Here is a 25,169-nt window from a genome sequence, read left to right on the forward strand (position 1 = left end):
GTAAGCCATGTTGGATAAACTGTGCTGGCCACTAGGGCTGGGCTGAAAGTAACAGATTAAAACATTTTGACTTGGAATCTTCCCTGGCAAATGTGAGTACCAGATCAGCAGGCCATTTAAATGATGACATGGATGTGACATAGTGTAAGTAGAGCCCTCAGACTAACACACAACTCAAAATATAGCGTACTTGTAATGGATGAAAGGACCTGCATGTACTTAACTGTAAAGCTAAACGTCTTCAGGTTGTCAGAGAGCCAGTGGAGAACACTTCCTGGTGTGTCCTTATAATCTGCTCCGGTTAAGATGGTTAAGAGACAGCCACTGTGTCTGCCACACTGACATGACACCACAGTGACCTCTTAAACATCATAAGAGCATGCCCTACTTACCAAATCACATACTCTTTTTTCTATTCTACATACTACAGCTGATCATAAAAAAGTTATCTAGTTAGCATGCAGGATGCTTCAATTTGGACATCATTTAACTTATTTATTTCATCATAACATTGCACCTTGATCTTGCCCCTTGCTTAGGCCTATATGTCACAAAGCTCAACTCTGTCGATGTGAAATTACCTCCGGACGGTGCACATTGGTTTGTGGGTCAGAACCACACAAATAGCACGCTGATTTGAACACCAAAAAATCTCGACCGGATGTAGTATTCATCTGGGTATTTTTAAGCATACTAAATCTGACCACAAGAATTGGGACATCCTAAATCTTTGTTCTACCATACTAAATAAATAGCAGATAGTATGGGGATTGGAACGCAGGGTCAGACTCCTGTTGCTAGGACCAAACTGTTGTCTTCATGCTACAATCTGAACGCTCATCAATGGGGCCTCACACTGGTGTATTTGAGGAACTGGTGGAGGCACTCTGGATAATTAAGCATGAATGGGTAAAATGTTTTGAATATAAATGAGAGTTTGAAGTATATATACAGCTCTGGAAAAAAAATTAAGAGACCACTACAAATATTCAGTGTCTCTCCTTTTACTATATAGGGATATGTTTGAGTAGAATGAACATTTTGGTTTTATACTAAAAACTACTTACAACATTTCCACCAAATTCAAAATAAGAATATTGGCATTAAGAGCCTTTTCAATAAGTAATGTAGAGATGAAGATTTAAGAAAAATTCTGACTGGTCTCTTAAAATTCCCGGAGCATGTATGTGCACCTCAGATGTTACTGCTGCTAGTACAGGATTGCAACATGGTTTGCAGTATAGTTGTACTCCAGAGGGAGTATGTTACACACCTGGCTGCAAAATGAGTCAGCAAAAAATTCAGCTTGAACCAAGATAGTAACTTTTATTGTATTCCTCTGCTTTGTGAGTGTGCAACGGTCCTGCTCTCTTCATTCTAATAACATGATCGAAAAAATAATCCCTGTTTTGATAATCACCTCATTTGGATCCCGATAATTCCATGTTATCCAGCCTAAACTAGGATCTGGTGCCCCACAACTGGAACACTTCCAAAATCACATTTTTTTTTTAAATTCATGCTAACTAGTCCTTACCCGGTGGATATGTGCAGTGCAACTACATGTCAATGTTGGGATGTGCGTGTGTGGTTAGAATTTTGTGAAGATCACAGGCAAATATTTTATGAGCAATCTTGTCCATGTAGAACATATTAGACATTGCGTGCATGGCTAGGAAAGGTAAATCAAGAATGGAAGGGTACAAATAGTGCATGATGAAAGTATAAAAAGTGGAATGAAAAAAGGAGGGAGGTAGGAATAGTCAAATCTAACAGCATACAACAACGATGTCACATTGTTTGCTGGGGAGGTCGGGGGGTGATATCAGTTCAGAAATAAAAAAAACTGTAAAAATTAAAGAGACAGGCTCGATAATGGTGACACTGTGAAGAAGAATAAGGGTTGAAAAAGGCAGAAGAAAACATTTCTCGAGCATGTCTTGGCAGAAATCAATCAATAAATGGATCAAATAAACACGTCACATCAAATCGACAGAGCCCCCGGGTGAAAACAACCGGCAATGCAAGTTGCAAGTTCAAGGAGCGATGTTAGGATGAAATAAATAAGTCAAAGTATGTTCAAATTGTGAACTTACTTAGTGCTTACTAGAGCTGCAACGATTAATCGACGAATCGATTATTAATCGATTATTAAAATAATCGCCAACTATTTTGATAATCGATTAATCGTTTCGAGTAATTTTTTAATAAAAAATTTCCAAATTCTCTGATTTCAGCTTCTCAAATGTGAATATTTTCTGGTTTCATTAATCCTATTATGACAGTAAACTGAAATATATGTGTGTTTTGGACATAACAATACATTTGAGGACGTCAACATGGGCTTTGGAAAATTGATCAACATTATTCACCATTTTCTGACATTTTACGGACCAAACACTAATCGATTAATAATCGATTAAAGAAAATAATCGACAGATTAATCGATTATCAAAATAATCGTTAGTTGCAGCCCTAGTGCTTACTACATTGTTTTTTTTTATATAGAATAGAAAAAAAGAAAGAGTATGCCATTTTGGAACACAGGGACTATCTTTTGCGTTCATTAGATGTAAAAGTAAAAGACAAATGATGGATTGGAATGATTGACCATCCAGATTGGTCCTAAATCCCTTCCCATCTCCAGGGCACGGCCACTGATCTCATCTTGACCTACATCTTACTGGATTCACATTCTAGTTAAAATGAATGGGTTTCATAAGGGGCGCCCTTAGCTCAGTTGGTAGGGCGTCCCCCCCATGGGCCTCGGCCAGCAGCGGACCCGGGTTCGATTCCAGCCCGCGGTCGTCCTCTGCATGTCACTCCCCTCTCTGCCCCATTTCAACTCTGTCTCTACACTATCAATAAAGCATAAAAATGCCCAAAAAATATCTTAAAAGATAAAAAAAATTAATGGGTTTCACAAGTCAGGAAAGAATGGGCATTTCCTCAGCCGTCTTTGACCGGAGTCAATTAATTTTCATGTAATAAAGTATCCTCCCCTCCCCCCAAACAGATGTTTTTTTTAATTAGAACTGAAAATAATTTCGTCAAGGATTAGAAAATGCACATTGGGTCCACATGTTAAAGAAAGGAGAGAGGAGTGGGATTAGCCAATGCCCTCGTCTGCTGTGTTTGGATGTGTCCGTCCGGAGTGACAAACGGAACATGATGTCCCATTCAGAGAGCACTGCCTAACACATGGCTGTTAGAGCTCCCATAGGAAATGAGTTGGCTTGAAAGCTGGTGACTGTGAAGGCCACAGCATTATACCATTCACATCCTTTCACACTTATGGAACTATCCAGGGAGCACTGTGACCTGTATTGAAGATTTTGCTAGAATTTTTCTTTCATCCACTCATCTATCCCTTGTTTGGCTATGTCTGATCTTTCCTGTTTGCTAGTGATGTGTCGGACGCAAACGAGCCGGTTCAAAGAGCCAGCTCTTGTGAACGATGGGAGTCGCCTCCCATAAATAAACTTGCCATGCCTTGATAACGTACTTGCCTACTCATATGAAAACATGACAAATATATATTATAACCTACGTAGGATCAATGTGTGAGCCTAATTACCAAAGGTATGTTAAGTATCACGTCTAGGACACTAATAAGACTGAAGGCATGAATCATCTTCTATAATTAGTTATCAGCATTGCTGCCAGATTAGACTAATGTCTCGTTTCCACCAAGTGGTGCGGCTCGGGTCAGTACGGCTCAGGCCGCTTTTATTTTGACGTTTCCATTGCCAAAAGTTGGGTAGGGTTCCAAAATAAGCGAGCTGAGCCGCTTCTAAATTCGCTACTCCTCCATTGGGGTACCAAGCCGTCTGAAATAAACCCCGCCTACCTAAAGGATAGGGTCATAAACAAATCTGTCTCAAAATAGTCTCAGAGTGGTCGCATGTGTCTCAAACGCGTCGCAAACCCTTCTCAATTTAGTTTCCGCGAGTCAGAAAGTGCGAGCAATGTGAGACAACTTTGCGAGGGGTTGGCGACATAAGAAACTAAATTGCGACTGATTGGAGACAAAATTGAGACGGTCGTGAGACGTTCGCGAGACATAAATGCGACCTCCTGGCAAGTGTTGGGCAAGACATTCGCAAACATGTCGTGAGGAACCAACTCAGTGAGACAGCAAGTGAAAATTGTCGCTAATTTGCACATTTTGTCGCAATTTTGTGTCTCCAACTTGTCGCACACTGTCGCAGCCCAGTGAGATAGGGGCTTTACCTAAAGGATAGGGTCATAAACCAAACCCCGCCTCCCTAAAGGATAGGGTCATAACCCCACCTACCTAAAGGATAGGGTCATAAACCCCGCTTACCTAAAGGGTAGGGTCATAAACCCCGCTTACCTAAAGGGTAGGGTCATAAACCCCGCTTACCTAAAGGATAGGGTCATAACCCCACCTACCTAAAGGATAGGGTCATAAACCCCGCTTACCTAAAGGGTAGGGTCATAAACCCCGCTTACCTAAAGGGTAGGGTCATAAACCCCGCTTACCTAAAGGGTAGGGTCATAAACCCCGCTTACCTAAAGGGTAGGGTCATAAACCCCGCTTACCTAAAGGATAGGGTCATAAACCCCGCTTACCTAAAGGGTAGGGTCATAAACCCCGCTTACCTAAAGGGTAGGGTCATAAACCCCGCCTACCTAGAGGGTAGGGTCATAAACCCCGCTTACCTAAAGGATAGGGTCATAAACCCCGCTTACCTAAAGGGTAGGGTCATAAACCCCGCTTACCTAAAGGATAGGGTCATAAACCCCGCTTACCTAAAGGGTAGGGTCATAAACCCCGCTTACCTAAAGGGTAGGGTCATAAACCCCGCTTACCTAAAGGGTAGGGTCATAAACCCCGCCTACCTAAAGGGTAGGGTCATAAACCCCGCTTACCTAAAGGGTAGGGTCATAAACCCCGCCTACCTAAAGGGTAGGGTCATAAACCCCGCTTACCTAAAGGGTAGGGTCATAAACCCCGCTTACCTAAAGGGTAGGGTCATAAACCCCGCTTACCTAAAGGGTAGGGTCATAAACCCCGCTTACCTAAAGGATAGGGTCATAAACCCCGCTTACCTAAAGGGTAGGGTCATAAACCCCGCTTACCTAAAGGGTAGGGTCATAAACCCCGCCTACCTAGAGGGTAGGGTCATAAACCCCGCTTACCTAAAGGATAGGGTCATAAACCCCGCTTACCTAAAGGGTAGGGTCATAAACCCCGCTTACCTAAAGGATAGGGTCATAAACCCCGCTTACCTAAAGGGTAGGGTCATAAACCCCGCTTACCTAAAGGGTAGGGTCATAAACCCCGCTTACCTAAAGGGTAGGGTCATAAACCCCGCCTACCTAAAGGGTAGGGTCATAAACCCCGCTTACCTAAAGGGTAGGGTCGGCGGTGAAGACGTTTGCCAGATCTAGCGTAACCGCTCTGAGCCGCTCTGAGCCACGCTGCCCTGCTCAGTGGAAACCATGCATAGTGTTACAACCTGGGTTACAGACGGTCAAGTCCTCTGAATGATACACAATCCATCAACCTGTTTGTTATTTAAGCAGTGCAGATTCATTTCACCTCTTCATGGGTATAATGATCCTGTTCTGAGCCTTTTCAGGCTAAAAGAGAGCGTCAGGGATATGAAACTAAGGGCCTGTTTACACAGTAACAGTGTTCAACATAAAAGCAAAAGTATTTTGGGGGTCTGAAAACGTAAACTTTTGAAACCAGGTTCCAGAATGAGATATTTTGAAAACGCAACTCCAGTGTCACCGTGTGCATAGGCATTTTCCATTTCCTTTCAAATAGCCACACGAGTTAGAGGACAATATAAATGGAGTAGCCATAACCAAACTGTGTTTGTGTTGTTGTCTCTGATACGTGTATAAACGCTCCTCCAACAAAGTGTAGATTTGCTGCATGGTGTCTACGCTGCACCATTACTGTGATCAGCTGAGATTATTTACATGCGCCAAATTGTACCTGAAGAGCTATCTACTACAAAGTTTCACAGCCAACTATACTGGCGCTTCATTGGTCCCTTTTGCGGATCTGTGTGCATGTGGAGCGTATTCAAAAACTGTTGTCTAATTACGTAAGTTTTTTACGTTGTTGTGTAACTGTAGCCCAAGAGAAAGATAACAGAAATGGTCAGTATTGATTGTTAAAAGGTGAAGGAGGGGAACGATAAAAAGACTCAGGCTGTGTTCGGAAAGCAATACTAACGTCCTCCCTCCTACATACTCAACATCTATATACTGCATACTGTCTACTAAAAAAAGATTGATTGTGTATGCGAGGTGCGTCGAAACATTCACACTGAAGTACACTCAACCAAGAATTTCTTCTTCTTCTTATAAGATTCCGGCCGTTTAGACGCTGTTTAGTGTATTACCGCCCTCCACAGGTTAGATATAGAACTAGATTTTTTGTTGTGCAGGAAATGCAGAATTGTAAATAAAGAATAAAAAAAAAACCTTCCTTGTCGTTTGAAAGGACGCAATGCATTGTGGGGCGGTTGAGTAGGAAAATTATCCAATCGATCCATACCCAAAATCTTCCCGGAAGTTAGTATTCATCCGGGCAATTCTCACATACCCAAACTCGCATACCCAAACCGTCACATACTCAAATTGAAGTCAAAATGAGTATGAGTAGGACGTTAGTATGGCTTTCAGAACACAGCCTCACTGAACTAGAACAATGGAGACAGAGTCACACAGCACCCAAACGTTGCCTTTGCTTATGTGGCACTGACATACTGTAATGAACTACATTTACCATTATGACCGTTATGACTTATCTGACATCTGTGAAATACCTTACTGCCACTCCAAAACTATTACTTCATCATTTATAGGCACAGACAAGTAGGTGTTACATTTAATTTGCATTCATAAGCCGTATATGCAAGCATCCAATAAAGACTTTGTAACAGACTCTATTGTATTTTCAAGAAGATAAAAATGTTTAATAATTTATTCATTTATAACTATAATATATGATTAACTTTAAGAGGCTGCTGTAAAAAGTATGTAAAAAAATTCATTACTTTAAGCTTTATGGGAAAAGTTATAGTAAACAATTCAAAAGGTCCTTATATAACAGCATAGAATTACATTAGAGTGTGTTATAAACTATTTATAAAATGTATATTTAGGCTGATTCAATTCTACTCCCTTGTAGAAACCCAGCTCCTAGGTTTTCCACAGTGCAACTCAAATGCTGACTGTTCAGTGGGAGATTGGGATGTGTTAGGCTATGCTTCAGGGGCCACTCACACTAGGGCCGCGGCCCCGTGCCCGAGCTCATTTGCATACTAAAGTCTAGAACGTTTGGCTAGTGTTACCACGCCATCCGTATTCCAGCACGGAACAGCCCCTTGGCCACGGCACACTTGGGAGAGGTGTGCCGTGGCCAAAGTACAGATGCTAATGAGATGACACGCGTACAAGCAAGCGCACAGGCGGCGTTCCTGACGTGAATTTATTAAGGATGCAATGTCCGTTAACGTCCGCTGCCTTACTAGTCGGCACCAGAATTGCCCACCACTTGGACTTGTAGCTACATAAAATGTGTGAGAATTAACGTGTGTAGGCCTAGGTGTGGGCTAATAAAAGAGGGAGAGAGCTAAATAGGTGAGCGCAGAAAGCAAAGCAAAAAGGTTTTCGTGTTTACTCATGTTCGTCAGAGGATTTTTTTCTTTTTCCTCCCGTCAGCTGTCATAACTGCCTTTACGCATGGCGGTGGAGACAAACACAAAACAACACACAACGGGACTCTGCGGCCCAGTGATAAGGAAACAGTAGCCTACACTAAGGTTTAACAAGAAACTTTATAAAGACACTTAAAAAAACGATCTCTGTCCATACAAAAAGTTCTGACTTGGATTACTTGATGGAGCGATCGATGTGTATAAAACCATCCGGTACGTATGGTCTGATGACGGGCCGTTATATTAATAATAAACAGCGTGCTGCACAAATATGAGACTGTCCACCGCGACCTATTACGTCAAGGCTACATTTTAAAAAAAAAACAATAGCTTAAGGATTCTCGTTGCTCTAATGTGGAAGTGGAATATTTGATGCAAATTTGCCGGATGAAAATATTCACAAACAGTCGTATAGCCTACAAGTAGACTAAGCTCCAAATCCTAAACGCGCACGGTGACGTAGGCAAGGTGCAAGTGTGCCCAGGCCACGAGCAGTGTGAGCACGGGCCAGCGAGGGAGAGTGGGGAGGGGGGGGGGGGCAATCATGGGCACGGAACAGGCAAATTTGCCTAGTGTGAGTGCACCCTCAGTAGTACTACTGAGCAGCACAGTCCGGTTCGGCACGGTTAACCCTAGATCTGGCTTGTGTTTCCACTGCTGACAGCTACCCTTACTTGGTAAGCAGGTTTATGCCGTACGGTCAGAGTATATATACAGTGTACTATGGGTCAGAGTATATATACAGTGTACTATGGGTCAGAGTATATATACAGTGTACTATGGGTCAGAGTATATATACAGTGTACTATGGGTCAGAGTATATATACAGTGTACTATGGGTCAGAGGTGCTGAGGGCTACAGACGCCTGATAAAATCCCTTCACCAACAGATTGCTTTCAGTATCAAACTTCAGCCTTAACCGTGTGTGAAAGTGACTGGAGGACATTGATCAGACTTCACACACCCATATGACAGATTATGTGACTTTGCCACAGTGACTACTGACAAAATATACAAAATATGTAGCGATCAGAGTATTCCAGAGGGCTTGGTGGAAAATCTTTGTATGTAGCAGCTGATCTTCTCTTAGGGATCTATAAATGATGTATAATAACAATGTGTACATCTATTATAAATAAAGATATATTGGTTTGTTGTACAGCTGCATGTGTTGCCAGATCTGGATATGAGCAACCAGCCAAATGCCATTTGCCCTGTGTTCTAATCCCCATACCTCCCTGCTATTTAGTATGGTAGCAAAAAGACTGAGGTTATCCCAATTATTGTGGTCAGATTTAGTATGCTTAAAAATACCCGGATGTCTACTACATCCAGCCGAGATTTTTAGTGTCGAAATCAGCACGCTATTTGGTCGATTCTGATCCACAATCCAGTGCGCACCACAAGTGACACATCGGAGCCTCCGTCTGAAAACAACAAGCGATAAGCAAGAGGCAAGATTGGTTATGATGAACTAAAAAAGTAAAAGTATGTCCCAATAGTATGCCTACTGCATGCTAACTAGATTATTTTTATGATCAGCTGTAGTATGTAGAATAGAAAAAAGAAAGAGTATGTGATTTGGAACGCAGAAAAAAATGTCCCCATATACCTTTGCATCTTGTGGAGCTGAGGGCTGAATGATGAATGGTTATCACAGGAGCTTACCTCTCATAATGGAGCTCCTCGTCCACGCTGAAGTAGTGTGTGCTGGCCGTGTTCTTTGGCTTGACACGGAGAGTAGCAAAGTACAGCCGGTCTGTGGTGTCCACGCACAAACACACACACACACACACACACACACACACACACACACACACACACAAAATGACTTTCTCTCTTTTATAAGGAACAGACCTCATTACAGATAAATGGACCACTAACCATATCACCAACAATAATACATAAGTAACAACAAACTAACATTTACGGCTTACAGTGGCTTTTAAAAGCAAGGAACCAAAATAGCCCCAAATGTGACCTCTGGTCTCCATGTAAACCTTATGGGGGAAATAGAATCTTTATTTTTTAACACTGTCATTTTATTATTAATCTGGTTTGCATCATGATCTGCCAACAAATGTTTAAATTCAATATTTAGTACTGCAAATATGGGCCCTGTCCTCTTCTTCCCTGTACAAACGGCACATGGCGTTTACATATTGTGTGAATGTGCCGTGCATGTTAGCAAAGCATTTGAAAAGGAAACATCTGACCAAAAAGAGAACAGGCAGGCTGTGTCTGTAGCTCTATTTCTGAAACGTTGAGTACAGGTTTGTAGATATACTGGATATAAAACACTGCTTTAGTTAACATCCATGCAATCATGAAAACGCTTTAAAAGATGCAAAGCTCTGCTGGATAACCCATAAGGTTTGCAGTCAAAAACTTTTCAACACATCATCTGATGAAGACGGCTGTGTGTTCATGTGGTGGTGACGTAGGGACGAGGGAGGGGACTGTTAACTGCTAGTCACTGTCAGGAAGTTAGCTAAAAGGACCATATCACTTACTGAACCTTTAATGTCTAAAGACAAAATCCACTCTTCTGTTGCCATGGAATCAGTTTTTGTTCAGCCTTTTACTGTTTTTATTAAGATTTTGGCAAATTGACATAATTAAACGCAAAATGAGCTGTTTGCAGTTCCTGTTTGCCTTGTACACCGGATCACTTCGATACTGAAAACAAACGTATAGATATATTGAGCAGCTTCTTATGGTTCCTTAGGTCGTGTTCACACCTAATAGTCCTCTTCTTTGGTGCTCACCAGTTGAGAGCGGATACATGGTTTAAGTTTTTAGATGTTTCGGTTCACGTTCACAAAGGCAAAACTCAAACCGACTTTACATTGTAAACAACAGTTTGATGATCAAAAATGCAAATCGCTCGTAATTTCTACCATGGCCTACATCACAGAGCACCGGCTGCTTGTTTTCATGCTTAATGTGGAGCGCATATTGTAACAATCTATTAAATGTAGTAATGCTACTTTCCTCTGTCAGCCCACGTTACAACAGCAGCAGACTGTAGCAGGTGGAGCATGTGGTTGTATGCTCTGACTCTGTGCGCTAAATAACTTAATAACACGTGGATGCAAAAGACGGTGACATGATGTGTTAATACTATGCTCCCTGTGGTGAGTGTGGATGGGGTTCACACCAGAGATGATCCGCTCCAGAGTTCACTCCCAAGCGGCCCCAGACCACCTCTTTGTGTGGATCAGAGTCTGGTTGTTTAGTGCGCACCAGAGTCTGTGTTCAGACCAACACAAATGAACCACACCAAGGGCTATAAGGCGCTATGGTTCGTTTAAACCACAGAACAAAGCTGGTGTGAACATGCCCTAAGGTTAGATCATATATGGAGGTTTATTTATTAGAGATGATATCCATGGAGAGTGTAATAAACACTGAATCTAAAAATGATGTATACTTATGTCTGTGTGTTCAAATCTGCTTGATGTATGACTATGAGAAAGAAGCCTTGGTAACACTTTCTATGAAGGCCATCTCTATAATGCTCTATGAACACATTCATAAGACAGTCTAATACATTTATAAAACACATTATAAATGTGTATAACATGACAACATATTACAAGTTTTATTAAGTTGGTTTCCTTCCAGTAAGTATTTCATTCTAATATGATATAAAATATAAAAATATAGAGCGCAACATAATAAGTCCCAAAGAGCAAACAGGAGAGTTTAGTGATGTTGTAAAGTTCCTCTTTTGACCGGCTCCCATTGACAACCAGTGGTTGAGCTAAGCTAACTAGCGGTAGGCGACCTACATTATGCCTACTTCTTCATATCAAATACACACACAGTTACAGGAACGGTTTCTGTTGCATTCGGTTGAGCCAGACAGTGAGGTATGACACTAAAAATGTAAAATGTTGAACCATTCCTTAACCTTTAAACTTCTTGTTTTGTTTATTGATGTATTATTATTACACATTATTATTATTATTATTATTATTATTATTATTATTATTATTATTATTATTATTATTATTATTATTATTATTATTATTATTACTACACATTATTATTATTGTTATTATTATTATTATTATTATTATTATTATTATTATTATTATTATTATTATTATTATTATTATTATTATTAACAATTTATAATCTTGTACAATACATTCGAGCAGTTCCCATGTGTGTGTTTGTAACTGTACAGTCAGTTATACTGTGATATATAAACCTGAACCTGATATAGATTCTTCTTTCAAACACATACAGGGCGTATAAAGGATTCTGAATGCTGACCTTACATGTTACGTCCACTTCTTATAACACTTCATAAGAACTTGTTATAAGTAGTCAATGCTGATTATAAACATTTAGAATGGCTTTGAAAATGCATTAATAATTTATTATGTTGAGTTGCACTGGGCCAATCTACAACGGGCTAGCTCTGTGTTAGTTTACCTCTGTTTTACCTGATAAACAAGGAGAAGTATTTCAGTATTATTCCCATGCTTCTCATTCCTATCATTGTGCCATACTGAACTGGTAGCTTTCATACATTTTCCATTAAATGACTCAGTATTCATCGTTACTTCATCCATTAAGGCTACACTTTACCAGTAATAATGTAGATGCGTCACTAACATTTCTGGACCACAAGGTTTAGCAGGCAATAGCACACATTCACGTGTAACTTACCTTTAATAAATTCTGACGCACCGGACAGGTCATATTCCTCTGCCATCGGACTCCCTAACAAATGTCTTTTGATGACTTTAAATTATGTTCCAGTCAATTTCAAATGTAAAAGTTATTTCCCCCACCTCCCTGGGTTATCTGTTAAGAGGCCAGAACATGAGGAGTTCTGCATAAAATATTATAACAAAAGCTCCATTATCAACTTTAAAGAGCCTGCCATAACTAGAGTAAAAAAGAAAAGGTCCAACGCTAGTCAAGTCACACGAACTCTTCTATAGAGAAACTATGGATCAACATTGCCATGTGCGCATGCGGTTCCCGACTGATGAGGCGATCCACTGCGCGTAAAAAGTCCCCAAAGTCAAATCCAAGCCAAAGTGTTCACCCCTCCTCCCCTTCACAAGGCTGCGGACTCAGTTTGAAATCATTCCACAAATGATTCGGTCCCTCTCCATCTTATAAAAAGCCTTTCCCGGAATGTTCCAGCCAAACCCGGGAAGAGCTGAGGACACGCACCGAGAGCAGGAGCGCGCGCTAATCTCTGAACAAACTCCGTCACTGACTGCACACTCACACACACACACACACACACACACACACACACGCACGCACGCACTCTCTCTCTCTCTCTCTCTCTCTCTCTCTCTCTCTCTCTCTCTCTCTCTCTCTCTCTCTCTCTCTCTCTCTCTCACACACACACACACACACACACACACGCACACACACACACAACGGGTTGGCTAGCAGCTAAAGCCATTGATGGATACAAACACAAGGCTATATTCTGTAATTCCTCTATTCCTGGAATGTGAACATTTCATAATACAGTAGCCTATAAGTCTATTGGGTATAATGATACTCCAGTGTAGCTGTAGCGATCAAGAGATATTTCTTTTATGTTTTATGGAGCTTTTGTATCGTTATTGTTTCACCATAATAGTCTAATTGCAATCCTTCTTGGATAGTATCAATTTAAGATTCAAGATTCAAGATGTTTATTAGCACATGTCCAGTAAAACAGGCAGTTGCACAATGATATTCTTACTCTGTTTGTTCTGTACAAACTTGGAAGAATTCAACTCACATATACGATATAACAAAATATAGTACAGTATACAGTATACATGAGCAATATAAACTATGTGCAATTTTCCAGTTGATTTTTTTGTTGTTGCAATTTCCAGTACAGAGTAAAAAAGTGCATTATAGATAGATAGATGGATGGATAGATAGATAGATAGATAGATAGATAGATAGATAGATAGATAGATAGATAGATAGATAGATAGATAGATAGATAGATAGATAGATAGATAGATAGATAGATAGATAGATAGATAGATAGATAGATGGATGGATGGATGGATGGATGGATGGATGGATGGATGGATGGATGGATGGATGGATGGATGGATGGATGGATGGATGGATGGATGGATGGATGGATGGATGGATGGATGGATGGATGGATGGATGGATGGATGGATGGATGGATGGATGGATGGATGGATGGATGGATGGATGGATGGATGGATGGATGGATGGATGGATAGATAGATAGATAGATAGATAGATAGATAGATAGATAGATAGATAGATAGATAGATAGATAGATAGATAGATAGATAGATAGATAGATAGATACATACATGGACGGACGGACGGACGGACGGACGGACGGACGGACGGACAGACAGACAGACAGACAGACAGACAGACAGACAGACAGACAGACAGACAGACAGACAGACAGACAGACAGATAGATAGATAGATAGATAGATAGATAGATAGATAGATAGATAGATAGATATATTGAATTAGATCTAAAGATGGATAGATACTCGGAGGAAATTCTGACATCCAGTAACAGATATGATGTGCCATATGTGGCAGTAGAAAATAAATATATATACAGTAAATATGAATGAGAATTAATAAATAAAACAGAATGAATCTCAATGGAACATTCTGACAGTTAACGTTCATACTGTTTGATGGTATTCATGGCAACTTCTTCCCAGCCGCTTCCATTTGCATTTTGACTTTGTCTTGCCTTGAGGAATGCACTCTGCTCCTGTCACCCGAGGGTGTGGAGCCAGAGCCTGGGTGCCAAATGTCTGAGCCCGGCTGAGCTGTGACTTTCACATGGGGACAAGCCAAGTCACACATCTGACATCACACAGTCTTACAAGTGTTTGTGGCTGGAGATTTAAACAGTGAGTGTTTGGTTATTATTTTAGACAAATTCACTCCACCAATCCTCCTCAAATGTACTTATGGGACTGAAACAGCTACTGTTTAGATTTATAATAGTCAGTATAGCTATAGTCTCCCAATAGCATGTTACTGTTAGTGAGCATGTTAGCTCACAGAAGATCCAATGAAGTTTTATGTTTACTTAAAACACCTCATTGGGTCAATCAGTGTATCCTTATGTGCAGAACAAAGTGTCAAGACACATTTAGAGAGCTTCTATATTAACCCAATCACACCTGGTTTTCTCATACTAGTGTCACCTTTTTCAAGAACCGGTAAGATTCCTTTGGTTTCACAGTGAGCTATACACAGCAGGTTCAGGCTGTCAAACACATGTAAGATATATGTAAGCTGTAGGGTTTGTTAGTTCAAAATAAAATATATGAAAAAAATATTATTCGTAATGGGAATTATTTTACAATGAAAGTGTTTCATTCTTGTCATTCTTATTCAGTGTATTAATAAGTGGCAGATACATGCTTTCTTGAGATACTTGTGTTCATTTTAAACAAGAGCTTTAAAGTCCTCTCCATCCAAATATCAAATCTCTGCAGTTTTGTTGACTGAGCCTTCTTCAGGGCAGCTCCTAGGCTCTGACTGGAACTCCCTCCAAGAGACCCGCCACTAAGAAGCCATCTCTGCTCCTCTGCCTACTCCATCATTCTCCCCATCAATGTGTGCATAAATGAGTGTACGACATTGATCGTCTTTGCTTTGTAAACCCACTTAGAGTTCTTGAAAAGCGCTATATAAGTTTAGTCAATTGTGGCAGTGGCAAAGTGGGTAGGGAGATCGCCTCTGGATTGCAGGGTCGGATGTTCGAACCCCCGGCTATGCGCCACATGTCAAAGTGTCCCCGGGCAAGACACTGAACCTTAAATTGCCTCCCGATGGTTCAGAAGGCGCCTTGCATAGCAGCTACTGCCATCGGTGTATGAGTGTGTGTATGAACGGGTGAATGTGGCAAGATATGTAAAGCGCTATGGGGCTGAGAAAATCGTATAAAAAAGCGCTATTAAGTCAAGGCCATTTACCATTTATCAATATTGATATTCTTGAATTAGTAGAGTAACTGCTGCTTGAAAACCAAAGGTCCAGGCAGGGAAGATATAAAGGGCTGGATAGAAACCAGAGGATCCTGTAACCTTTGTGTTGACAATTGTTTTGGAGACGAGTAGCATGACCAGGTTGAATGTAATAATGTAAATGTAATGAATCATAGGAAAAAGGTACCTGCCAAAGTATTATGTGAAATGCACATCTGTATGTTTAAAATGAGTTTTGCTTCTGAAGTCAGATAGACCAAAAAGTTATTGGTATGACATCGTACCACGAGCCGTACATGAATGCAATGAAATGAATGCATTCATACAGCTGTCATATAAGATTATATTTCCTTTATCTTGGTCATGTTGTTTTAACTCTCCACCCCAGACAAAGGGATGTGTTTTTTAATGGGACGTAGCCCTATTCCTGGCCTTAGCGCCATCTGCTCCAGTTATCCAATTAGACAGCAGATTAACAGGAGGAAGGGAGAGAGCGGGGTCACAGCCGAGATCTCCTGCACCATAAACAAGAGCTCAAATACAGGTCAAAACACAGCACTGCATAGTACTGATGGTGGTCTGTCATCAACCCTTCTCTCCAACATTGAGACCCAAACTGCTTTATGAAACAGCATAGAAGAATAAATGACATCATTCAGTGAGATGCTGCTGGTGGTTGGTGCTCCTCATGTGCTGCCAGAGGCTGCCCCCTGGTGTTCACACACTGAATAACATCTGCTCTATGGCAAGAGCAGTTTTTATTAGTATAGATTAATATTTCATGGTTTATTAATGTATGCATAAATTCCCTAAATCTTTCAAAATATATGACGAGTTATGATGATGATACATACTGGATATGGACCCATATTCATTATGTGTCAGTTGGTTTGTGACCATTTGACTCATTGAAGAAACTTTAAAAAGTCACCAGTTGAAAAAATATTTTATATAAATGTGTCTAATGTTATTCTTAAACATAAGCTGTAGCTTGAGCCTACATACACATACGGTCATTCCATGGACAGCGATTTGATGGAGGAAGCCTCACAGTCGAAAAGTCGCAAAATGTGGTTATGAAACAAGGATCATTTTATTCCTTCTAGATGTTGGTGCTGAATGTCTGATTTTACATAGAGGTGTTTGGTTTCTCCCAATAAATAATGATACATCGCAGTGATACATTTTGGAATACATATCAGCCTATTATACTGTTAACGAATATCTGAAAATAACTCATGAGCTTTTAACCAATCTCCTTAGTGTGTGTGAATGGTACAGACTAAAGTCACAATCAAATTCATTCTAATGTCAACTCTAAAAGACAAACTGTGTTTCAGCCCCTTTGACAAAATGGAAGCCAATGTTGCAAATGAATATATGGATCATACATTTTTTTCTTGGGTACAGTACCTGAGTAAATGTATTTCCTGGAAGCCTGTCTGACTTCTAAAATATCTTTTTAACAAGACCTGTTCAAAGCGGCTGCATACCATCTAAATCTCAGATCAGCAGAATGATTGATTTAATGGACAACTGGTAGGATCTTTAGTTTTACTGACAATCACATGTTGACGAATAAATACTCTGCAGTACAGCAGGGAGGACAAACGGAGAGGAAGAGGAGGAGAAAGATGAATAGACAGGACATGTAGAAGGAGAGAGAGAGAGAGAGAGAGAGAGAGAGAGAGAGAGAGAGAGAGAAATGATCGCTGCACACACACACTTTAAAATTGCTGCTCCAGCCTCCATCAAATAAATGTGTGTGTGTGTGGTGATGTCACACATCAGAAAGTGATGGTACATTTAAGTGTCAATGAACTTTCCAATCTGTTCCTCTCTGGCCATGCTGCCAAGACACAGCTTGTTATCGATTCCACTCAGGAGCCATGATGTAAACACTATAGGCTACAGCTCCACCAAGAACTAACCACCGTCTGCCTGATTGTGCCTGATTGAAAAGACAGGAAGCACATCATGTTTAAGTGATGGGTTTTATCAAAGAGACTGATCCATCTCTTCAGCTCTGGACTGACTCCCAGTCCTACAGCAGCTCACTCATTCCATCAAGTAGCACAGTTCTCAAAGGGCTGCTTTCAGTCTGAATAGATCAGTTCCCAAAGCGTTTCCAGCTTAGAATGTCCTCCAACAGGAACTCATTCAACTAGATCTCCTTCACGAGTGGAAGGACAGCAGCTGAGTCATCGCATAGAGGAAGATGAGAGGGGCAGATGTGGAAGCAATTCTGGGCATCGTCCAATGCTATCAGGAAGGGGCTGCCATGTCTTAATCTGTCAATGAGAACATGTATCCAACTGACAACTGGGATGGAGGTTTGGGTTGTGGAGGTGTAGGTGTGAGAGGTGGACACTCCAAAAACCAAGAGCAGAACATCAATCTAGGTTTGAAAGAAAAGAAGCTCAAATGCTAGGAAACATTGGACAGGAGTTTAGTGAAATCATGAGAGATTGATCATTAACCTATAATATATACAGTATTTCTACAGGGTTTTCAGCATTTTCCTCCACCTGAACCTTTCTGAAAGTTAATACTCTTTCTTAAAAGTAAGTCAGTCACCTATTTCTAGACTGCTAGTGTAACTGTCCTCGTATCGGAGCTGACACCTACATTGCAGGGCACTAGTCATTGCCTTCACAATAGGTGGTATTTCTGCAAGATAGCCTAGTGTTGGCATGTTAACTTAGCTACACTAAGCAAGCTAACGACAACGGTAGTCTGCAGTAGGCTCACTGCAGCTTGTCAACCACTGAAGCTAGAGTTAAAAGGATTATCACTCCAGATAGCCTTTCTTTCCACTCTGTTAAGTGAATTCAGCTGCATAGCTGCTTCCCCCGGGGAGCAGGCAGAACCTGCTCCACTGTGCACCTGTGGAAATACAAGTTTGTCAGGAGATACATACCAAGTAAGCTAAGCTTCCCTTGGGCTGGAACATGCCCGGGCTGCAGTCAACCATCCGGGCTGGTGCATTCATTGCAGCCACTTCCCAGCAATGAGCCTCCTGTAGACTGGCTTACCAAGCCTGCCTTTTGGAGATGGACCCCGTCCTAACCAGTTTCAACCCAGAGGAAACCCAACCTGACCTGGTTGAGGAAGACATCTCCAAGGTGGAGGTTCAATGCTGGGGCTCAACACTTGACTTGCTGGACCCGCTGGCCGAGCCGCCCCTCTTGTTGGGCTATGAAGAGGACGAGTCACTGTATCATTTTTCGGAGGTGAAGCAGCTCCTCAGCAGCCCCCGTGGCCTGTAGGGATCTCCTATGTCAGGGCTGCAGCCAGATATTCCCCCTCTCACGTAGCGGCTCGCCCTATGGGCTTTGCTCATGAGTGCTTTAACCTGAGGCTTACGGGGCTGTCGCAGAGTGTCATTAATACAAGTCAGAGCGCCAGAGCATCATCCACCAAATCACTGTATGATGTTGAGTGGAAAGTGTTTGGGGGGGGACAGGAAATTCCCTTGCAATGCTCATTTGGTGCAATTTGGTCCTTTTTACAGGACCTAATAGACAGAAAGAAGGCATTTTCTACAGTCAAGGCCATGTTGGTTTTGAAGGTAAGCCAGCGGGTCAGCCCCCCCTGGTCTGTCGGTTTATGAAAGGTGCTCGGAGGCTGTTACCCAGCTCCAGACCTATAACACCCTGTGGTCCTGGAGGCCCTGACCAGTCACCTGTTTGAGACCATAGAACACAGATATGAAGGTGTTGTCTCTTAAGGGGGCTCTGTTGTTGGCTTTAGCGACAGCTAAGCAGGTGAGCTAAGCGGTTCACCCCTGGTAACAGTGCAACCCACTGTCACCTTGCCACCACCTCATGGCTCTGAAGAGCTAGAAGGGCTACATGCGCTATGCCCTGTTCGTGCTCTGCATGTTTATGTGGAGAGAACGAGGGCTTTTAGGAAAGAAGACCAGTTATTTGTCTTTGGCTAAGCCTCACATGGGAAATCCCTACACAAAACAGAGACTTTCTCATTGGATCGTGGATACTAACTCACTGGCGACCTCTCTCACTTTTGCGAGCTTATATAAGTTGGATCGGACAACTCTGAGCCTGGCCCAGGCTGTCATGAGCTTGGGCTCCTTGGGGGACTTGCCTCGTCCACAAACCTCTGTCTGAGCGGGTCATGCAGTCAGTCGGGAAGATAAGCGTGTCTGGCAATACCCATACTCCATATCCCATAGTGAGACAGCGAAACGGATGCTGAGAAAGAGAACTTTAGGTTACTTCCATAACCTGGGTTCTCTGTGTAGCATGAGAAAGATGTCTCAGCGGACCGCCCTTCTTGCTGTTGGGGTGAAGCCAGAAGAGGTGTGCTAATAAGGGCTGGCGTAATATTGGTGATTCTGTGAATACGCAAGGTGTATCTCAGAGTGAGACATCTCACTTATGCTAGTCAAGAGATCCAGGGTTATGGAAGTAACCTAAAGACTTCTCTATCCTTATGATGTCATAAGGAGAGAAGCCATGCATGCTCCTTCAATACCAACCTTACTAGCACTACCTCCACCTGTGATAAGCACACCCCCAGATCCCCTGAATCTAAGTACCAGATATATGTTATATATTAGATTCAAACCAGGGCCAATCAGAGCAGACTGGGCTTTTTGGAAGGCGGGGCTTAAAGAGACACGCTCTAAAATAGAGAGTTTTAGACAGAGGCTGAAAAGAGGAGATTCAGTAATGGCATTGTGAGAGTAAAGGGTTTTGGACAGTACACCATGAGAATAGTTTCTAGTAGAAACTCAAATTACAATCTTGAAACTGAAAATGAGCATAATATGTGATATTTAAAAACATGATAGACAGCCTAGGCTCTGTAAACTGGAATGTAAACAAAAGGGGCCCACCGTAGCTATAGCACAATGCCATTTACAGAGCCAAGGCTACACTGGATTTTTATTTTCAGGGCCAACAATCACTAGGGACAGGTAGCAGATAGTGAGGAGATATTCACAGATTTTGAAAATACGATTTTGACAACAAGCATTCACTAGAATGGCTGACTCCAGCTTTAAATTTGACCGCAGACCTAGAAATTGTTAAGATTTCACATTTCATAAAATATGGGCCTCCGTCTTTCTGATAATTTCAGGTAAAAATATTAGAGATCTTCAATGTGGTCTCAGTCTGTGTAGCTTTATATTTTGACAATAGTCTAAAAATAAATGTCTACATTTTTATTGTTAATTAAAAACAATAGATTGGATTAAATGTGAAATATGTGTAATTGCAAAATATGAACTACTCCCCATGTCCACAAGCCCCCAGAACAGACCCATGTGTCCTCAGTGTACATATCCGAATCAATCATTTTAATAAATACAATCAACTCTGTGTGCACAAATGCAGCTAGTGTATTGCGATTACATTGTATAGGTCATCATTTTGAGTTGCATAGGCTTATTGTTATGAACTATTTTTATTGTTAAAGAACTCTTTGACCTTTGTGTCATCCTCATATCTCAGTTGTTGTTGATCATAAATGTAACATGTGGTGATTTCGTATAATATTCTGTATTATAGGCTATGATACTTTCCCTCCTCCTTGCTATGCAGTAGTATATCTGGCCGCGGTGTGCTCATAAACCGAGCTGCTGGATAATGTGGCAACAGAGCAAAGTGACGGAGCCAAACGGCCGCATCAGCTGTATAAGAGCGAGCAGGCCGCCCTGTCTCAAGGGCAAAGCGGGGGGAGGGTCGGCGGTGGTGGATGAGAGAGACAGAGAGAGAGAGAGAGAGAGAGAGAGAGAGAGAGAGAGAGAGAGAGAGAGAGAGAGAGAGAGAGAGAGCATCTGTCTGCATGGTGACGTCAGCCCGCCCCAGCCCCGCTCCAAGCCTCTTCTCCTGCGCGCCCGCCCGTGCGCACTGTCCGGGAGGATGAATCCAAACACCTCGATTCCCCATTTAACAAAAAACCTGTCTCCAATATTAAAACCAATTAACCGAGATCATTTTTCAACCGCCGTCCAGGCAGTGGGAAGACGACGCCGAGGAAGAGACTGCGCATCATGAAATATTCTTAGTATTTATTTTTGATATTTATTTATTTTTGCCATCAGAAAATGTATATTTGGATTTGGAGAAGAGAGCAGGATGCCAAGGCTTCGGGATGGATCCTGTGAGAAGATAATGCGACAAGGAGAAGAGCAGCTCCGCGTTTCACTGCAGAAAATCTCGACGCTCTTCATATTTAGGCAATTCATTTCTGTCATTCTGAACCGTAAGCTGCACCAAAACGCTTTATTCCTATAGGCTAGTGGTAATTGTTATTTATTCGTTTATTGTTTCCTGCACCGTTTCTCTGGCATTGTGCATGATATTTTGTATTCTTATTGTTTGGCATATCTCGGCTCATGCTGCATGGCCTGGCCTACACACCGGTCATAATCTGCTCCCTTTAATGTCGGGAGAACGGGATATGAGAAAATCACTCTTTTTAAAAAAATTCCGACTGTGGTCTTATAGGCTACTAAGTTTTTTTTAAAATTGTGACCTCATTGTTCGTTTATGATTTCAAATTTGATCATCACTGCAATATATCAATCAGGGACAATGTGTCTGTAGTCCTCACTGGTGTGTTTACAATACTGCGGATGCTTAGGCTATATATATATTTATATGTATTTGAATCATTCAATTCATGTAATCAGACCAATTTAATATCATCTTTCTGAATCGATCATACCTTTTCAATTTCATTTTATCATGAAGAAGAATTCACAGTGTCACCATTTGGCACAAGGAATGATACTAGAAAAAAACGCCCTTTTTTTGTTGCACACTTCAGTGCGTACAAATCCACACGTCTTTCTCGCCATTATAACGGGACTCGTGATGCGCTCCGGTTTCCCCATCTGTTTACATTGTGAAAAAAGGAGCTCCATCAAATCTGGTCTTAGCCTCATTTAGATCCATGACTGCAGCTCTGCATGCAACGGGCTCTGCTGCTCCGTAATGGCTGCCGGCCTGCATGTGTCCTTGAACATGTCATGATGAGAATACAGGGATGGAATATTGTCCTGCGTTTGGGAACGCTTTTTTTTTTTTTTTTACTTTTGTGCACCATCTATTAGGGGCAGGCGGTAAACAGTTATTGTCTGCCATATTTAATGGAATTAAGGTGATCTGCAGGTTTATAGGCTGTGTGTGACCTTTACATATTTGTCAGCGAGGATGTGTGTCTTTAAATAATTCAAGCATCAAAGGAGCACACCATTTTGCTTCTTGTAAAATATTGTAATATTGTTGGGTATTTAAAAAGAAGAAGATGAGGTAGGTGTCACAGTTTAAGATCATTTACAGAATACATTGCTGTTGCATACCTGAAGGAGATCAAATAGACAATTAAGATTGCTGTACTGGATTTTCATCATTTGAAAGTGTGTGTTTTAGTCAGACCAATGTTAACAGTGTGCAGGAAAAAATCTGATATATAGTTGACTTAACCTCAGCACTGTCTCCCCTCAAGGTTATATTGTCTGTCTGACCCTGGGCGTCCTCTCTCAGTGTTCACAGTGGACCTTGATTTCAAATCAGTCAATTAAGGCACGCGGTGAATGCCAAGAGAGGAGCCTCACTGCTCCTGGATCAGCTGCAATCAGGTATAGGTAATGTATCAAGACACTGCAGGCAAAGAAACATCATTTGTTTCAAGCACTGCATGGTCCATTTTGAGATTTTTTTAATCTATTTTGCTTCCATATCATGTCTTCTTTCATACTAGTATAAATCAAGGGTCCAACATGTACATTTAGGTGTTTATTTGACTAAACCTTGTCTGTTTGCATCTGTATATTTCTCCTATACAACCATCTTTTAACGACCATTATCTCAACATTAGTTATTTAATACTCTGCATCTCCATTATCTTCCAACCTCATCATTCTCAGCACTATTGTGGAGGTTATTATAACAGAAGGATTTGTTCATATGTTGTTCATTGTCTGATTTGTGATGCATTTTGTTCTTCAAGACATGCAGAAAAATGCATTTTTAAGACCTGTAGGCCACATAGTATTTTTTTGATTTATAAAATGAAAAGAGGCTGTATCCAAAATTCTGTTCTGTAAAAACGTTGTTCTCTAAAATGTTGTTCAAATGAAATAAAGGATTTAACTTTTGTCTTTTGAAGCACATTGACTTTGTGATTTATTAGTTACACGTTGCCAAATCTGCATATTTATTCAAACATTTCTGAAAAGATTTATAATATAATTCATAATAAAAAATAATAATAGTTTTAATGTAAGTAATCAACTGGCAAAGTTTCATGATGATATCTACATGTTTTTAAATGGAACCTTTTCCCCTGCAGTGTCCTGCCTTAGAAGTTGTTGCACACACAGGCTAAAGTCAGAGCTCACACGTCCCACTCAAACACCCATGCAGATAATAGCGAAAAAAGAACAAAACTGTCTCCACCTTTTATAAGAAAAATCCCTGTTGCTGCCATCAGGCGGATGGATGGTTCAGAATGCCAAACGGCAGGCTAAACCGGTACAAAAAAGAATGAATTCCATCATCCATCAACATATTTAAATGCACTATGTAGGTCTTGTAGTGTTATTTATTATGATGCATTAGGATATTCTGATTTGATCTCTTATTTCTTGGTTTTACTTTACCTGTTTTTTTTTCTTTTTTTTTTTTTTTTTTTAAGATATTTTTTATGCTTTATTGATAGTGTACAGACAGAGTTGAAATGGGGCAGATAGGGGAGTGACATGCAGAGAACAACCGCGGGCTGGCCGAGGCCCATGGGGGGGACGCCCTACCAACTGAGCTAAGGGCGCCCCCACTTTACCTGTCTTTTTAATACTTTAAATAGTTTTTATTACCTTGTTATATTTCATGAACTTTCACTCCAAATGTGAATTAAAGCACTTTGATACATGTGCATATATGTAATATATATAATACATAGATAATATGTATCTAAGTATGTAGGTGCACTGTGTGTGTTTATGATGCAGTGGCTTGGAGCCCAAGACAAATGTACCTACAGGACAATAAAGTGAGTGTGTTTTGTAAATGCACAAAAGAACTGTATACCAATGAACTGCACCATATTCTTCTGTTCTAAACCCTTTATTGGAGAGATTGTTGGTCTCACACGCCTCACTGCTGTTGCAAAATCAACCGATAATGTATGAAGGTACTGAAGTGGCAACTCCAAGTGGACCTGCACATTTGTCACATATTTAAAAAAAATATTTATATTTATTTATTACACAAAATAAGTACTATCCCTGCGTTCTGAATCGCATACTCTTTCTTTTTTCTATTCTACATACTACATCCAACGATAAAAATAATCTAGTTAGGATGCACTAGGCATACTATTGGGACATACTTTTACTTATTTTTCATCATAACATTGCGCCTTGATCTTGCCTCTTGCTTTTATATTTGTTGCATCCCCGTTTGTTTTTATGTGGAGGCTCCGTTGATGTGACGTCACT

The 25,169-nt window shown here is 41.0% G+C and overlaps 1 protein-coding gene across 1 annotated transcript in view; it reads right to left on the minus strand.

Annotated features, from left to right (window-relative positions):
* Nucleotides 1-12,436, minus strand: part of LOC307256051 (dual specificity protein phosphatase CDC14AB-like) — a gene marked incomplete at both ends in the record, with an annotated part of 24,634 nt that extends 12,198 nt beyond the window's left edge. The window contains 2 exons of the mRNA XM_080034918.1: nucleotides 9,376-9,466; nucleotides 12,391-12,436. Coding sequence (XP_079891044.1) covers nucleotides 9,376-9,466; nucleotides 12,391-12,436 — 137 coding nt within the window. The remainder of the gene's footprint in view (nucleotides 1-9,375; nucleotides 9,467-12,390) is intronic.
* Between the last annotated feature and the right edge of the window lie 12,733 nt (nucleotides 12,437-25,169).

The sequence above is a fragment of the Ammodytes marinus genome, assembly GCF_949987685.1.
Source record: "Ammodytes marinus genome assembly, chromosome: 9".
NCBI lineage: Eukaryota > Metazoa > Chordata > Actinopteri > Uranoscopiformes > Ammodytidae > Ammodytes > Ammodytes marinus.